Source organism: Gopherus evgoodei, chromosome 2, assembly GCF_007399415.2.
Source record: "Gopherus evgoodei ecotype Sinaloan lineage chromosome 2, rGopEvg1_v1.p, whole genome shotgun sequence".
Lineage (NCBI taxonomy): Eukaryota > Metazoa > Chordata > Testudines > Testudinidae > Gopherus > Gopherus evgoodei.
The window spans coordinates 121,208,386-121,227,581 of NC_044323.1; the positions used below are offsets into that span (position 1 = coordinate 121,208,386).

Genomic DNA, 19,196 nt, shown 5'->3' on the forward strand with positions numbered 1-19,196 from the left:
ATAGCGGGAGCCTTGGGGGCTATTTAAAGGGCGGGGGCTCCAGCTGCCTCTGCTGCACCCCCTGCCCTGCCTGCACCAGCCCTGCCCCTCCACCTGCGGCCAGCTCTGCACCCCGTGCCCACAGCCAGCCTCTGCCAAACCTCCTGCCCCTGTCTCCAGCCAACCCCTGCCACACACCTCTGTGGCCCTGCTCAAAGCCAGCCAGCCCCCCCCACAGCCCTACCCACACCTGCCCTGCACACCCTGCCCGCCCTGCCCACACCCAGCCCCGCATCCCCTGCCAATCCCTGCTGCACCCCCCTGCCTGAAGCCAGCCAGTTCCGCACTCCTCTGTCTCCAGCCCTCTCAACCTCTGCTGCATTCCTCTGTGGCCCTGCCTGAAGCCAGCCCACCCCACACCCCCGTCTCCAGCCAGCCCTGCATCCCTTGCCCTGCCTGCACCTAGACCCTACCTCCAGTCAGCCCCTGCCCTGCCTCCAACCAGCCTCATGTCCACTGCTGCCCTGCAGTTCCCAGGGCAGTAACCTTGCACACCTGCTTCAATGAGGGGGGCAGGAAGCAGCTGGGACCCACACATGTGCACATCCACAGAGAGTGGCAGGGACCCACACATGTGAAATAGTGGTCATTAATAAGCAATCAACAACATATATGATGCAATGTACATGATATATAATTGTATTATTTATATAGTTATGGAAAGTAAATAATACATGGAAGAAATAAAAGGCTTTTTTTTTTACATTTTTCTTTTTTCAGTCATCCCTGCCAGGGCCCTGCCGAAAATGTTCGAATTGGGCCCCGCACTTCCTAAAGCCGGCCCTGCTAGCATTGATTTACAGAGCAGTGCACTGTGGATAGCCATCCCACAGTTCCCGCAGTCTCCGCTGCCCATTGGAATTCTGGGTTAAGCTCCCAGTGCCTGATGAGGCAAAAACTTTGTCGCGGGTGGTTTTGAGTACATGTCGTCAGGACCCCTCCCTCCCTCCTTCTGTGAAAAAAATGGTAGACAATCATTTTGTGCCTTTTTTCCCCGAGGTCCTGTCCACTGGACCCGCTCAGCCCGCTGCCTGCCTGGATGATTGGAACCCCAGAGTGGCAGTGGGCTGAGCAGGGCCAGCAGATGGAGCCCCAGACTGGCAGCAGTTTGGGGATCCGTCCGCCGGCTCTTGCCAGCCGGGGTCCCGCTCAGCTTCATTCAGCTGGCAGATCTCGGTGAAGTCGATCAGGGGTGCCTGGACAGACATGGCTATCTTCCTCTTAGAGCACCGAATGGGAGTCACTCTCTTCTTTAAGTTTTGTCTCATGGAGATTCAGTCCTGCCTGGAATATCATGCGAGCTGGAGGCTTCTGCCTCAGGCTGCTCACCCGGCCAGCAGCACCGCACTGTTGCACCTACCCAGTCTGCCCTTTGCTCCCATGGCTCATGAAGCCTGGGGGACAGTAGTAAGAAGCAGTTCAACTTGTGGAATGACAAATCCAGAACGAAGGATTGCACTCTATGATTATAAGATTAAGATTATTTCAGAGTCCTAGATAGCATTTAGTCCCCATAAAAGGCTTCATGAACATTTTCCCGCGCCTCTAACAAAAATGTTTAATTTATCAGAGAAGCTGGAAGGGTAAGGAACCCGGGACTATAACTTAGAGAGAGTGTCCCTATTATTAAACTCATAATTGATATAATTAAAAGTAAAATTTCACAGCACGGTCTCTTCTAAGACTAAAACTGCACCAGGGGAGTCAGAAAAAGGAACAGTAACCTGTTTCCACCAGGTTTTGAACTGGGGACATTTCGGGTGTTAGGTGAACACGATCACCACTACACTAAGGGGCTTTTGTGTGTTAGGTGAATATGATAACCACTACACTACGGGGCTTCTCTTTTTTTAACAGAGACTTTGCCGAATGCACAGGAATGTTTTCTCTAGCTACAGAAGCTACCTAATGCAATGTCTATATCTATGGCCTTCCTGCTCACAAAGTGGTCATGCCCCTGTCCAAGGCTGACACAGCACGGAGTGCATGTGACACAATGACCTGGCTCAGGCAGGATCGCTAGCGAGGCATGATACTTTTGCCATTAAGCAAACACAGCAATTCTTTCCTGGCCTCTGCCATTGAATGCCTCCATGCATTACACTGTGCCCTATCAATGCGGGAGGACTGCATGAGCTTGGAAAACATGTCATCACGAGTGCATTTTTTTCGCCTTCTCATCTGCGATAACCTCAGGGATGGAGATGATAGGGGGAGCATAGAAACATTCTGGGGGGACTGCATGGTCACCTGTGCTGCTGAGTTCGCCACGCTGGCCAAACAGGAAATGAAATTCAGAGATTCCCGGGGCTTTTCCTGTGTACCTGGCTAGTGCATCTGAGTTCAAAGTGCTGTCCAAAGCGGTCACAATGGAGCACTCTGGGATAGCTCCCGGAGACCAATACCGTCGAATTGCATCTGCACTACCCCAAATTCGACCTGGCAATGTCGATTTCAGCATTAATCCCCTTGTCGGGGAGGAGTACAGAAATCCATTTTAAGAGCCCTTTAAGTCGACAAAAATGGCTTCGACGTGTGGACAAGTGCACGGTTAAATTGATCTAACGCTGCTAAATTCGACCTAAAGTCGTAGTGTAGACCAGGTCTGAGAGTCCAGAAAAGAGTCTCCTGGCTCTCACTTTTACTGCCTGGCAACATGACAGCTAGGAGGATCAACTGCAGGAGAAGTTCTGCTCAGGTTCTGCATCCCTGGGATGCAGTATGCTCAACTGCTCATGAGAATGGACCATCACAATCAGTTCAGCAATTAGGAGCAGGGGTTCTGGAACAATTTTTATATTGGGGTGCTAAGAGCCATTGAACCAAACAGTAAACCATGCATATAATGGAAACCACTTCAAGCCAGCACCCCCTGTTCCAGCACCTATGATTAGGAGCTGTGCAATGACTGATCATGCAGGGAACCATTCCCTGAAGTACATATTTATATTTTTCAATCTTTATGTTGCATTAATGTGGTCACTTAAGATACTTACATATTTTAATTATACATTTAAAAATAAATACTAGTATGTTTAATATAAGTTGTGGACAATAGCTTACTATATTGTATGCATTGAAACATAAAATGTATATTTCAAAATATATACATTTCAAGTAGTTTTTTAAAAGTTGTTTTAAGATACATAGACTGTGACATACTTTTTTTATTAAGTACATCACAATTTTAAAAATTCATTTAGTAACACTTCTGAATCTAGATGTGCTAGTATAATACAAAAATATTCAGAAATAAGTTGTGGCAGAAAAGAGCAGAACTTTGTAGAAACTGAAAGGACCAATAGCTTAATTTATCACTCATTTACAGTGCAGGGAAATCAAGTAAAGGTTTAAAAAAAGGGAAAGTAAGAATTTTGATCAAGTTATGTTTGTACCAGAATGTTCTTGATAATTAATTTTTCAGAATTTTCTATACTTCCCCCTTCATGTGGACTTTGGACAATAGTACTGCCACCCTCTATCTTCCTTGTACTCCACAAATATAACCCTTACTTTTAATAAAATATTACATAGGAATATGAAAAATATACCCAATTTTTCCACACACATTCAAAGTGATATTTGAGAGTGAAAGAACTGTAAACATGCATTATATATATCTTAGCAGTATCTCTCAAAATCCTGAAAGCTCTTACAAGATAAGTAGCAATTTAAAAAAAAAAAAAAAAAAAAGGGGGATATCCCCGCCAGTAAGCCATTTCTTTCATATAACAATATTTTCAAATAGCCAGAGCATAATGATCTTACATTATGAGTGGCAGGCAAAACTACACCTAATATTTTTACGACACATATTTCTAGATGCTATCTATCTTACATGGGTCCCGACTACTGTAACATGTGAGTGCCTCACAATCTTCAATGTCTTTATCCTCATAACTTTGTGAGGTACTGATGGGGAACTGAGGCCTACAGAGATTAGAGGGACTTGCCCACGGTCACATAGGAAGACTGCAGCTGACCAGGGAATTAAATTCAGATTTCTAAAGTCTCAAGTTAGCACTATAACCATTACACTGTTCCTCCTCTCAACTTGCTGAACAAGACATTGAATTTGACAGTCCCACCAGCATGGCAAAGTAAAAGCGATTTCAAGCTACAGCATGGCTAAATATAACAATTACAAAATGTTAGTGAGCTGTTACCGTATCAGTATACCTTCTACTCCAGCAGACTTTTACTTCACCCACCTTGTGTGTCTGACAAAAGTATTGTTATTTATACAATGAAATACCTACCCTTGTCACTATAATCATCCACCAGGATAACTTCTTCCAGCAGAATATCTGGGGATGTCTCAAGAACACTATGTACTGTTCGCAGAAGTGTTGACCAAGCCTCATTATAAAAAGCTATTACAACTGAGGTTTTTGGAAGGTTATGATAATCGTATTTCTTCTCTTTGCACCTGTAAATAAAGGGACCCAAATTAGTAAAAGTGTGAAATTATCTATAAATTTTCAGAAAATAGTTTTCAAATGAAGACTGCATACAGTGCTTACTAATTTTTTTTTTAGCAAGATATAAAGGAACAATGAGGAAAGTCATGCAATGGGCTTAGTGAGGTAGCTATTATTCAGGGGGACTCTAACTTCTTCAGTTTACATTTATATTTCAAAAATATCCAATCATCTAAAAAGACAAGGGAAGATGTCTCTGGCTCATTTAAATGCAATATGTGTCCCATCAGAAAATGACTTCAAATTAAAGAATTTTACAATGGGGAAAACGCTGTGGCCTCCGGCTCACCACAGGAAGACACACCCAGTGAGGATATTGCAACAACTAAGATTTGCTATTATTTTGTGCCTAAATTATTGACAACTTAACTTCTGTCCTGGAAGCTAAATTTGAAAAACTGGAGAACAAAGTGGAAGTGCTCAATAGCAAAATTGCTACTACAGAAAAAGCCAAAACATATCTAAAGAAAATTCAGTAACAGATAAAGACAATGGAATTTGTGCAACAAAGTGCCTTAATTCCAAGGAGACCATAAAAATGCTGGAATGTGATACTAAAAACCTCACGAACAGAGAAAGGTATAAAAGTACACACATAATTGGCTTTGCAGAAGGAGAGCAAATTCACAATCCTGTCAAATATTTTGAAAAATGGCCATCAAACACCAAAATATTAGTATCTCTTGATTAAAAAGTTCACACAGAATTCCAAGGGTGATCTACAACAACAGGCCCAAGACTAGAGTTGTACGATTCCAAACATACTATGATCAATAAGGTTTTACAGCTTTGCGATCAGAGGGCAAGATCAAGAAATCTGGGAACAGAATGTATATTTTTCAGCATTTTTACTTGCAGTATAGAAATAGAGGGCAGAATGTACCATGCCCTTGCCTAGCAACAATTCCATGTCAAATAGATTGAATTTGCTTTGCTTTACCCATCTATGATTTACTACAAAAATGCTACTTTTCTACACCAGTAGAAGCACTGCCTCAAGAAACTTCCAAATGTGCCAGATGACTAGGACTGCATATTTAACAGCCTGCTGGCACTTTAGAATGGAAATGTATACTTTAAGTATAACTGTTGCTGTTTGCGCGGTCTAATATATAAAAGCATGAATAGAAAAGACAACATATATAGAATCACAGGGTTAGAAGGGATCACATGGGTCATCTAGTCTAACCCCTACAGCACTTCCCTAATTTAAAAGCTAGCAGTTATACCTCACCTTTTTGCATTTCCGGACTTAAGTATTTAACTATACTACCGTAACATTACATCCCTCCTTTTATTTTTGTATTTAACTCTGTTAAATAGGTTTCTAGTTTGCACACATCACCATAGCATCTAATTATCTACACTCTGTATGAACCATTTCACCTACCCCTGGGGTATTCAACACAATACATTTATTAGAAAGAGAAGGTGGGTGAGGTACTATGTTTTATTGGACCAACTTCCGTTGGTGAGAATGACAAGCTTTTGAGCTTACAGAGAGCTCTTCTTCAGGTCTGGGAAATGTACTCAGAGTATCACAGATAAATGCAAGATGAAACAGATTGTTTAGCATAAGGAGTTAACACATATTTCAAAGGGCACATAAGTAAATAACACATATTTCAAGGTGAGGTGGCCCGTTAACACCTCTCCAGTCATAGGGGAGAGAAAGGGGGAAAACAGCTGGGGGGATGGGTGAAGTGGGTTATAGATGGTTGTAATAAGCCATAAATCCAGTGTCTCTGCTCATTCCATGATTTTTAGTAGAAGAATTTATTCGGGACAAAGGGCTCACTGGTATCATGTAATGAGTTTCGACTGGCCTGACCAGTTCAGTGTACCCCAATTCATTGATGTCTTAATCTGTATCTAATAGGTGGCATGTAAGATATCACTGGAAAACTAATAACTCACTGATCATTAATATTTGTGTGTGATGTATGCTGGTAAACAAGTCTGCCCTAGACAAAGGAATATGCTTATTTTTCTGACTAGCCTGGTTGTCAGGCAGAGAGAATGAAGGTCTATTTACACATGAGATTAAAAAAAACTATCAAGTTAACAAGTGGGGAAGGATACAGCATGAGGTCTACACCTCAGCTGGGAAGAGAAACTTTATCTGGGCTATAAAGATGGGGTCTGAAGCTCAAGTGATAAGCAACTGAATCAACTGACTGTAGAGTACTACTGTATTATAAACATATGATGACTGAAGTGTTTTATGAAAGCTATGACACACTGGTGATTAATATAATTGTGAACCGTATGTATTAATGCTAAATAAGGAATTATGGATACTTATTAATATTGTGCTTTACAGTTTGTAACCAAACAAAGGGAGAGACAGGTCTCTCCCAGACAGGAGGGAACATCACAGCTCTCTACCCATCTCCAATGAAATTAAGCAAGGTGTGACCAAAACCAAGAGAGGCCCCATTTACATTTCAATCAGCAGCAGGCTGCGAAGATCACGGGAAGTGAAGAACAGCATGGCATCACCCTGCCTTTTGAAACAAGGTCATTGAACTTTGAGAGATATAACAAACAGAGGCAGAAAGCCATTTTGGCATTCAGCATTACACAAAGCTGAGAAAGAAGGGTCCTTCTACCAGTTGGGGGAAAGGGCTTGAAGTCTCTGTGAACTAAGGTGAGAAATTTGCTTAGGCAAAGACCTTTCACCTAAGAAGTCATGGGAAGCCAGTATCTTATACTTCTGTAGAAGGTCCTGACCGAGGGAAAGTCAGCCACAGCTGGGAAGAAGAATAATTGGAGAGAGAACCATCGTCAACAAAACTTGTATCTTGCTAGATTAAGGGTTAGGCTTTTAGATATGTGTTTGCACTTTCATTTGTTTGTAACCCTTTCTAACTTTATTCTTTTTACTTGGCATCACTTAACCTAGGTCCTTATATATATAATGAATCAGTTTACCCCCGTTAAAAATTAATAAGCTCTAATGTGGTTTTGTCTCTTTAACCAAACCAACCGTATTATTTCTCTGAGTGGTCCAGGAGAGTAGTGGACACTTCAGAGCAGATGGTTTTGGGAAACGTCAGGACTTGTGGTGTGCTGGGGGTCACCCTGCAAGTAGTAACCAAGGCTAATGGAAGCCAGGGTGGGACTCTTGTGCTGTAGGCAGGCTGCTGGAGTCAGAGCTGCTGATCCAGGGCTGTACAGCATACAGACATTCAAGGAGTGAGCTGGATGCTTGTCTGCTGGCATTCTAGTGTATGAGCCACTGCAACAGGGCATTTGAGGCACCTAGAGTTACAGGGCAGGCAGGGACACAACCCCTCACTGGTCTGAACTGCACCCCCGGAACGTGACATCCCTATTCTGACACCTTCCTTTCTGAAATTCTCTCCATTTTTAAATGACATTTTACTTCAGAGTTTTGGATATAGGATGACCAGACGACAAGTATGAAAAATCGGGACAGGAGGTGGGGGGTAATAGGCACCTATATAACATAAGACAGTACTTTAGGAGGCATGAGACTCATCAGAAAACAAACCAGATCCCTCAAGAAAAGAAGGTGGTACAGGCACAGGCCTGTTATGCATAATCTTAGAATGGCTCTGAGAAGGTGACATAGATTCATCACAGTTTTTATGTTCAAGTTTATGACCATGGAAATAATCATCATCCCTTCTGTCTCCTAATAAGATTGGTTTGTGGTTCTCAATCCCAAAGATGTCTACTTCCTCATAGCCATCAGAAACACATTACAAATATCTGAGGTTATATGTGGGAAAAAAACACTATCACAATAGAATGCTACTTGTCAGTCTATCTATGGCACTGAAAGGATACGCCAAATTAAGAACCGACTCAGACCAATGGTCTATCTAGCTGAATATCCTTTCTTTTGACAGTGGTTGGTTACAGATGCTTCAGAGGGAATGAACAGAACAGTACAATTATCCAGTGATGCATCCCATGTCATCCAGTCCCAGCTTCTGGCAGTCAGAGGCTGAGGGACTCCCAGAGCATGGGATTGTGTCTCTGACCATCTTGGCTACTAGCTATTTATGAACCTATCCTCCATGAACTTATCCAATTCTTTTTTGAACTCAGCTATACTTGGCCTTCCCAACATCATCTGGTAATAAATTACTGAGGTTGACTATGCATTGTGTGAAGAAGTACTTCCTTATGTTTGTTTTAAACCTTCTGCCTAATCAGTTCTTTGGGTTATCCCTGGGTTTTGTGTTATGTGAATGGTTAAATAACACTGCTTCATTCACATCCACACCAGATTTTACAGATCTCTACATACCCTCTTTTAATCATCTATTTTCTAAGCTGAACAGTCCCAGTCTTTTTAATCTCTCTCCACATGGAAGCTGTTCCATACTCTCAATCATTTTGTTGCCCTTTTCTATATTTTTTCCAGTTCTAATATATCTATTGGGGCAAACAGAACTGCATGCAGTATTCGAGATGAGGGTGTATCATGGATTTATATAATGGCATTATAATATTTTCTGTCTTATTATCTATCCCTTTCCTAATAGTTCCTAAGATTCTGTTAGCGTTTTGACTGCTGGTACACATTGAACAGATATTTTCAGAGAAATATCCAAGATGACTCACAGTGAGCTTTTTCTTGAGTAGTAACAGTTAATTTAGACCCGAACATTTTGTATGTATGTATAGTTGGGATTATGTTTTCCTATGTACATTACTTTGCATTTATCAACACTGAATTTCATCTGCCATTTCGTTGCCTAGTCACCAAGCTTCCAGAGATCCCTTTCTAACTCTTTACAGTTTACTTTGGATTTAACTCTCTTGAGTAATTTTGTATCATCTGCAAACTTTGCCACCTCACTATTTACCCCATTTTCCAAGTCATTTATGAATACGCTGAATAGCACACGTCCCAGTACAGATCCTTGGGGGACCCTACTGTTTACCCCTCCACTGTGAAAACGAACCATTTATTCCTACCCTTTGTTTCCTATCTTTTAACTAGTTACTGATCCGTGAGAAGACTTTCCATCTTATCCTATGACAGCTTACTTTGCTTAAGAGCCTTTGGTAAGGGACCTTGTCAAAGGTTTTCTGAAAGTCCAGTTATATTATATATCCATTAGTTCACCCCTGTCCATGTTTGTTGACTCCCTCAAAGAATTCTAATAGATTGGTGAAGCATGATTTCTCTTTATAAAAGCCATGTTGACTCTTCCCCAACATATTTTGTTAATTTATGTGTATGATAATTCTGTTCTTTACTATAGTTTCAATCAATTTGTCTGGTACTGAAGTTAGGTTCACTGGCCTGTAATTGCCAGGATCACTATGGAGACATTAAAAATAAATTAGTGTTACATTAGCTATCCTCCAGTCATCTGGTTCAGAGACTGATTTAAGAGATAGGTTACACACCACAGTTAGTAGTTCTGCAATTTCATATTTGAGTTCCTTCCGAACTTTTGGGTGAATACCAGCTGAGCCTGGTGACTTATTACTGTTTAATTTATCAGTTTGTTCCAAAATCACCTCTACTGACACCTCAATCTGGGATAGTTCCTCAGATTTGTCATCTAAAAAGAATGACTCAAATGTGAGAATGTCCCTCACATCCTCTGCAGTGAAGACCAATTCAAACAATTTATACTGCTTCTCTGCAACAGCATTGTCTTCCCTGAGTGCTCCTTTAGCACCTCGATCATCCAGTGGCCCCGCTGATTGTCTGGCAGGCTTCCAGCTTCTGATGTACTTTACAAAGTTTTAGCTGTTAGTTTTTGTGTCTTTTGTTAATTGCTCTTCAGATTCTTTTTTTTGCCTGCCTAACTGTCCTATCACACTTGACATGCGATCTAGTTGTGGTAGCTGCACAGCTGAGACATCATGGGATTCATCTACCTTCTCCTACCTGGACCACCAGCTCAAATGAGGAAGATCCAGCCAGACACTAACAGAAAGACATGGACATGGATTTTCAGACTCTGGTCTGCAAATAAACTGGGGAAAATCCATCCTTGTTCCCTGTCAAATGATATGCTGCATAGGCATAGTTCTGGATTCAGTGTTAAGAAGAATCTTTCCGCCAGGTGACATATCTGAACATACTACAAGCCCTGTCTACCTTAAAGACTAAACCACATCAGACAACATTTTTCTCTCACACTGATGGAACTTCATTCACATACATAAACATCATATTTGATTACACATGAGGTCTGTATAACACTGAACATCCCAAAACTACACACTCCTATATGGACAGTTTGGACTTTCTTCTCTTCAGTCCAACAAAGACCCTAACACAGCTCAGTTGGTGGGAATAAAGGGACTGTTGGGTCCTCTACCCCAATCCAGAGTCTCTGCATCTGGAAAGCACAGATTCTAGGCATTTGGCTTTCAGAGACCTCAACTGTTTCTCTCAAGTTCAAGCAATTCTACCACCAACTTGGGAACCTTCAACTCTGAAATTCTACATCCAAAAGTGGAAGAGATTTGCAACATGGACCAGGAAGAAAGGCTACCAAGTGATTAGTCTCCTCCATCTTAGACTGTTACATGTGAAGAAACTAGGACTGTCTCTACTATCTGAGTCCATTTCATTGCCATATCACAAGCTAATACAGAGAGCTAGTGTATACTCCTACTGAACAGTCTCAAAATTCCTGAAAAACCTCACTAATACTTTCCTTCTCTGAAAGAACTGCCCCTTTTTAATTTGGTGCTAAGAAAGTTAACAGGAGCACCACTCAATTCCCCTAGGAGACTGCTGTTTCACACCTCTCATTTGAAATACCATCTTAACAGCCATCACTTCAGCCAGAAACTACAAGCCCTGATGGCTGACATACCTTTCACTAATATTCATAAGGACAAAGTGATTCTTAGACCTCACTTAAACCTTATTCCTAAGTAGTTACAGATTTCCACATGCATCGATCACACTTTGCTCCTGACGTACCACCCCAAGATCCTTCTTTGGAAGACCCACCTATACACTCTAGAGGTGAACAGGGCTCTCTACAAACAGCTTTATTCTTTCCAAAAAGAAGTAAAGTCACTAGACCAGAGGTCTCAAACTCAATTTACCTTAGGGCCAGTGTCAGTCCTCAAATCCTCCCAGCAGGCCAATAATGTCACTGAAGATGGTGTTCAGAAAAGAAAACATTTATATTGTATTTTTTATTTCAAATTTCTTAGAAATAATAAAACTGGCATACAACTTTATACAACTCTTAACCTGCCAGAGAGTTTTTAGTGTTTGCCAGACACCTGGCAACACTTCAGTTCTGTCAGTTTGTTGATGTTTGGCCTCAGTGACTGAGCAGTTGAAACCTTCAGGATTGCAGCAAGGTGTGCATCAGATAATTATGTTCGGTATTTTGACTTGTTTATATTCATTGTGGAAAAAAATGACACTGCCTTCATGGCTGACTCTGTCCGGCAACTAATGATGCTGCCTCCATGGCTGACTCTGCCCAACCACTAGTGATGGTATCTCTGTCCCTCTCCCCCAGCCAATAGGAGCTGCAGCAGACAGCTGGCCGTGTGGCTGCATGCGTCTCTCTTCCGCGGGCCACAGTGAGGAGGTTTTTGGGCTGCAGATGGCCCGCAGGCCGGGACTTTGAGACCCCTAAACTAGAGTTTGTAGTTTGTGGAGAAAACAGCAAAGAAGATGCAATATCTACTCAGAATACTCAGACAATGGAAAAGATCATGTATGGAAACTTATTACAACATAGTTTAAATGCCCATACCTGCAAGGATTAGTGCTCACTCCAGTAGGACTACAGCTCTTTCCATATAGTCTGAGGCTCTGTCAACTTCAGAGCAACTTGTACAGGTCTAATTACATTGATATGAACGCCTAGTGTAGATACATTGCATAGATGTAAAATGAGGCTTACAGTAGTGCAGTTTACTTCAGTGTGTTACTATATAAAGCAATCCATGCAGGGGTAACTACATGAATGAAATAGGTATTCTATTCTATATGGATTCTTATACCATATTAATCACTGTGGTATCTGATTGCCTTCCAGTAGTGCATTAAACAACATGACTACACCATCTGTCATGTGGCATTTGTTCTCTCATCTGCTCCCTGGGAGAGAGGTGTGTGCAATGGTATCTTATTTGGTAAGTTGTGGGTTTGACTGGTTTTTGTAACAGTACATGTTGCTTTGTTTTTATGTTAGCGAAGGCAAAAATCAAAGCAACATGCCTCACACTTGGAAGAGGTGGTGGTGAAGTCTGTGGTGGTACTTAGTTCACAACCATGAACCCCAAGGAAGGTCTGTCCCCTACACAAAACACTGCAGAGTTAACTTATTTTCATTTATTTATTTTATTGCAGAATTCCACTGTGACAAAGCAGAGTAGTTGTCAACCACAGTCTGCATCCCAGAGCTTCAGACAGTCTTTTACATATCCAGGACCCAGGCCATGGACTGAGACCTTAAACTTGACTCAATATTCTATGGGAGGGCTAAGGGCAGGTTCGATGTACTCATGGTAGCCTGTATAGCTGAGGAGATGCACTTCAGAATTCTATACCAGCTGTAATTTCGTAAGTGCCAAAGACTTCCTGCCTACGTATAATGCATTGCTGTAGTCCATTTGAGAACTGAAGGTGCAAATAACTGATGTCAGGTCCTCATCTGCCAGGATGGGATGGAGTCTCCTAACAACCAGAGATGACAAATGCATTACTCACAGATGCTCCTGTGAGAACTTAGCATCAACAAAGAATCAGCTCAATGTGTTGCTGCAGTTATCTAAGAGGACACAATATATTAGGATGGATACGGAATGAGACAGCAAGTAATACCAAATAATAATAATAATAATAATAATAATAATGCCACTATATAAATCAGTGGGCAGTACTTTTCACCCCATCTCAAAAAGAGCATTTCAGAACTACTGGTGATTCAGAGAAGGACAAAGAAAATAATTAGGGGTGTGGAAAAAGGCTTATATGAAAAGTCTGAACAGTCAGATTATTTATCTTAGAAAGGAGACAACTAGCAGAGATAAGAGTATATGGTACAGAGAAGGAGCATCTGTTTACCTTGATTTATAATACAAGAACAAGTAGACATTTGATGCAGCTAAAAAGTGGAAAATTCAAAACAGATAAAAGGAAATACTTTTTTTTTTTTAATACAACATGTAATTACACTGTGGAACTCATTGCTACAAGATGCAAATGAAGACAAAAACACAGTGATATTCAATATGGGACTGAATATTTAAGAACAAGGTACGTTAAAGAACAGGATAACAAGAATATCCACAGTTATAACAGTTAATGCTAACAAATTTTGGAAGAAGTATTAAACTTCACATTTCAGGGCTGAAATCAGTTCCTAACTACTAGAGAGCGAGAGCTTTCTTGCATATTCCTCAGAAGCATATAGTGCCTGCTCCTGTCAGAGACAGGATATTGAATTGAATAGAGCATGGGTGTGATCCGCTACGTAAATTCATATGCAAATACCAACAGTGCAGTCCTTTAATACAAGCAATGATATTTTTCTTCAAGATGAATAATAGTCTCTTTTCATCCCAAGAGTACATTAAGAAAAAGTATTGCTACTTGATGGTGATGCAGGACTTTGTGGATATTGTGGGAGGTTCATGTCATCCTAATCCATTTTGTATAATGTTTGTGAAAAGCAAGGTGAAGTTTTCAGTTAATACTGCTGAAGCTACTTAACTGGCCTCAGCTTACACACTATTGGTCAGACAAGCAGTTTCAGCTTGGGCTGCATGAACTGCCTGGTAAGTGTGTGGCACAGATTAGAAGTATTCTGTACACTCACTTCCAAAACTGGGAATTGAAAATTGTATACAAAGCAGATCTTCTCTTGTCCTTCCATTGCAGTCACAAGTTTTTCCAGTGTTAGGCACATGATAGTGCCCAATCTGTGGCCCTGGTGTATCTTTCATGGTGTATCATGTGTCTGGGTCACTGGAATAGCCCCACTTCCGCATATGGACCTTTGACCTCCCAACTCTTGTCAGAGGCAATTTAAACATCTCCAGTTGGATCAATCCTCTTCTGTGCCTGCAGAAAGGAATCTGAGAATGCCAATGTGAATTTTGACATCTGCGTTGAATAATTCTAGCTGTTCACATCACATTACCAGCTGGGCAGCGTCAGTGTTTTGTTTTTTGTATTTTTTTTAAGTGGTTCCATTGCAGCTAGGAACCTTTTCCAAGATTTCAGGCATCTCACTGCCAGCATGCAGCCATTCAACAGATGTCTGGTATCTTTGGCTTGTCATAATCGTTCCATTTTGCTTTTGACCAATCTCCTGATATCTGGTGGATCAATTCCAGCAAGCACATAAAAGTTGTTCACATTTGATGGTTTTAGACACTCTGCGATATAGCAGCAGCCATCATTCAGAACATGATCCAGCTTTTTTGAATAAGATGATCTTTCCCACACTAGACTTGCATATTTGGACATTGAACAGAAAAGTGCAAGAGCAGTGGCTCTTAGTGTTGCTGGGTTGACTCTCCATTTTGAATTTGCAAGCTTTTTGAGAATGCTATTCTGCGTGCTAACTTTGCCTTTTATCTTCTCCATGTGTGCCTTGAAGAAGAGAACATGGTCTAGTGTCACTCTAAGGTAGACAGGATTCCAGCAGTGGGGAAGTGATACTCCATTCCAGATGATGTTGAGTTGTCTATTGGCCTCACAGCTACGAAGACAGAAGAGACTCACTTATATTTTGTCTGGACTGGCATGCAATTGTTTCTTGATGTAATAAGAACATAAGAACGGCCATGCTGGGTCAAACCAAAGGTCCATCAAGCCCAGTATCCTGTCCTCTGACAGTGACCAATGGCAGGTACCCCAAAGGGAATGAACAGACAGGTAACCATCAAGTGATCCATGCCCTGTCACCCAATCCCAGCTTCTGGCAAACAGAGGCTAGGGAGACCATTCCTGCTCTTCCTGGCTAATAGCCACTGATGGACCTATCTCCCATGAATCTATCTGGCTCCCTTTTGAACCCTGTTATAGTATTGGCCTTCACACAGAAATATGTGGATCATTTGCTTTAAAAACAAAAACTTCAATACATATAATCAAGCTTACATGCCTCTCTAAGTATAGAAGCAGTGGCAATATTAATATTCACATACCAAGGCAACTTTTTAAGGTAAGCTATTTCTTTTTCATCATCTTGCTACGGACGTGTCATAAACAGATACTAGGAGTTAATAGAAGTACTTTATATCTCTTTTGCCTGTAAAGGGTTAACAAGATCAGTGAGCCTGGCTGTCACCTGACAAGAGGGCCAATCAGGGGACAGGATACTTTCAGATCTTGAGGGAGGGAAGGCTTTGTGTGTGCTGTTAATGTTTGGTTGTTGTTCTCTCTGGGTTCTGAGAGTGAACAGACGTGCAACCAGGTTTCTCTCCAATCTCTTTGATACGTCCAGAATAGTAAGTACTAGGTAGATAAGGAGGAGAGTATCCGGCATCACCACACTAAGCTCCAATTCATGCTGGTATCCCATCTTTTGGACGTTAAGGTTCAGAGTGGGGGTTTATACCATGACAATGTATCTATGTGTGTGTATGTATAAATGTATATTTTATTGTTGATAGCTGTCTTAACTTCCCTTCTAAACCAGGTCAGTTTAGTCTGGATTGTGGCTTTGGGGACGTCTAGTAAAAAGTGTTATTAAACAAATCCTTATTATCATTCACATTTTTCCAATTAAATTCTTCCTCTCAGCTGATTTGGCTCATAATTATTTTCAGCTTTGTGAAACTGGCCCTTTTAAAGCACCAAGTGTATACATTACTCGTCTAGACGTTATTCTGTTGGTGCACTATAAATGTGATCAAGCCATGTTCACTTGTATTTACGGTTAAATTAATTTTTTGTTCTGTGATCGGTTCCTTTTTATCTGTCAACTCAGGTCTACTATAGAATTCCCCTATGTTGGATGCAACTCTATTGAGTTAGTGAATTGTAATATTTAGAAATTCCAAGGATGTTTTAGTACCGGCAGCAGGAGACGTCCAGCGTATATCACTCCAATAAAAGTCACTCATGATCATGCAGCTTTTTTCCCTACAGATGACAGATAGATGCATAAAGAGGGGGCCATTTTGTTCCTTAGTGTGATTTGGTGGTCTGTAGCAAACAACAGCTAAAGACTTGTGCTTTAGGTGGCTATGCCCTGCTTTGTCACCTGATTATGAGGTATTACATAATACAGTTGAACTGATCCTGAACCTTCTTAGCTTCCCAGAAAGTTATCAGAACCTGGACAGTGGCCTCGGACCAGTCTGAGTTATTCGTATGATAGCCAACATTAAGGCGTGGCATTACAGTAAGAAAAACTTCACATAAGTGTTTAAAGATACGGTGGAAACAGCACACAAGTGAACTTCAAGGCCTGTGTAGCACTATTTGTAAAGTTAGAGGTGGTTTTAGAAAGCAGAGTACTAGTCCATCATAACAGATTCTTGTGCACTGTGGGGCAGCAGTAAAAAAAATTGTGTGTTGTGAAGATTACTACATCAGCAGTCTCCACCCCCACTAGCACTGCACCAGTGGAGACTCTCAGTGTTAGACCACATAGCTGTTAGTCTTGTTTTGTGTAAGGCAAACCCGAAACAGTGATTGCAAGGTGGGCACAACTAGGGGCATTTCTGTGTGTGGATACACAAGATGGCCATATCTTATGCTCAGGATAGACGCTAATGGTAAGTGGCACTGGTTTGAACTTGAGAATATTTGTTCTTGGGCCTAATTGCTCATATCTGCTCCACTAAACAATATTTGTTTAAGGAAGATATTACATTGCTATTGCAATTCAAGGAAACTGACCCTCGCCCACCTCCATATGCACACTGCCAATATACTATTTCCATGTCTTTTAAACAAGCATACAAAATACAAGAAGATGTTCAACAGTTTTAGGGTCATTCATTTTTAAACACTTTGAAAAATCATATGCAAAGTTACTACAGGGCAGGAAGTCTGTATATTAGTAAGGAATTGGCAATTAAACTCAACAGCTGACTTTGCTCAGAAAGCAGACTGCTGTCATCTAGTACCACTATAACTGGTACACAGACTGTTTCTAGTCTACCTTCCTAAATTAAGATTTAAAGACCAGTACCATGTACTGCACCAAGGAGTAAAAACAATGGTCTGAAGAAAGAGAACCCAGGGAACTACAGACCAGTCGGCCTCATCTCAGTCCCTGGAAAAATCATAGAGCAAGTCCTCAAGGAAACCATTTTGAAGCACTTGGAGAAGAAGGTGATCAGGAACAATCAACAAGGATTCACCAACGGCAAGTAATGCCTGACCAATCTGATTGCCTTCTATGATGAGAGAACTGGCTTTGTGGGCATGGGGAAAGTGGTAGACATGATACATCCTGACTTTAGCAAAGCTTTTGATATGGTCTCCCACAGTATTCTTGCCAGCAAGTTAAAAAAGTATGGGCTGGATGAATGGACTATAAAATGGATAGAAATCTAGCTAGATTATCGGGCTCAACGGGTAGTGATCAACGGCTCGATGTCTAGTTTGCAGCTGGAGTGACCAGATGAGAGATGTGAAATACCAGGATGTGGAGGGGCGGGGCGCAGCAGGGGGGGTTGCCGGCAGAGCAACAACAAAAATCCAAGAGCTGGCGGCAGAGGAAAAAACAAAAACAAAAGAAAAAACATCAACCAAAAAAACCAAGAACCACTGGAGCATATGAAAAATTGGTGGGGGCTGAGCACACACTGGCAGCTCCCACGCCCTGCACTAGCTTGCCTTCACTCTGCCTCCACGTCCCCTGAGCTGGCTGCCACATTCTGCTTCTTCCCCCTCCCTCCAGCACTTGCGCCGCCATACAGCTGATTAGCCCAAGCCTGAGAGGGAGGGGTGAGGAGGAGGAATGTGGCGTGCTTGGGGAAGAGATGAGGCCAGGGTGGGGATTTGGGGGGGAATCCAATGGAGGAGGGAGAGGTGGAGGGGAACGAACCCCCTCCGTCTGTGTGCCAGAGGGCAAAATATGAGAACTATCCGCGTCCCAACAGAACATCGGTCGGGACGCAGGACGAACAAGTAAATATCAGGACAGTCCTGATAAAATCGGGATGTCTGGTCATCCTATTTGCAGCCAGTATCAAGTGGAGTGCCCCAGGGGTTGGTCCTGGGGCTGGTTTTGTTCAACATCTTTATTACTGATCTGGACGATGGGATAGATTGTACCCTCAGCAAGTTCACAGATGATGCCAAGCTGGGGGGAGAGGTAGATACGTTGGAGAGTAGGGATAGGGTCCAGAGCAGGGGTTCCTAAACTTGGTTTGTGGCTTATTCAGGGTAAGCCCCTGGTGGGCGGCAAGATGCTTTATTTGAGTGTCTGCAGGTACCGCTGCTCGCAGCTCCCAGTGGCCACGGCTTGTGGTTCCAGGCCAATGGGAGCTGCAGGAAGCAGTGGCCCAGCCTGTGCCCCTTCCTGCAGCTCTCACTGGCCGGGAACGGCGAACCGTGGCCACTGGGAGCTGTGAGGGGCCGTATCTGCAGACGCTCAGGTAAACAAAGCATCTCGTGGCCCGCCTGGGGCTTACCCTGAACAAGCCACAAACCAAGTTTGGGAACCCCTGGTCCAGGGTGACCTAGACAAATTGGAGGACTGGGCCAAAAGAAATCTGATGAAGTTC

At 42.1% G+C, this 19,196-nt stretch overlaps 1 protein-coding gene across 1 annotated transcript in view; it reads right to left on the minus strand.

Annotated features, from left to right (window-relative positions):
• The window catches only part of GALNT12 (polypeptide N-acetylgalactosaminyltransferase 12), a 93,954-nt gene that overhangs the window by 71,327 nt on the left and 3,431 nt on the right, over positions 1-19,196 (minus strand). The window contains exon 2 of the mRNA XM_030551630.1: positions 4,299-4,468. Within this exon, the coding sequence (XP_030407490.1) occupies positions 4,299-4,468 (170 nt within the window). The remainder of the gene's footprint in view (positions 1-4,298; positions 4,469-19,196) is intronic.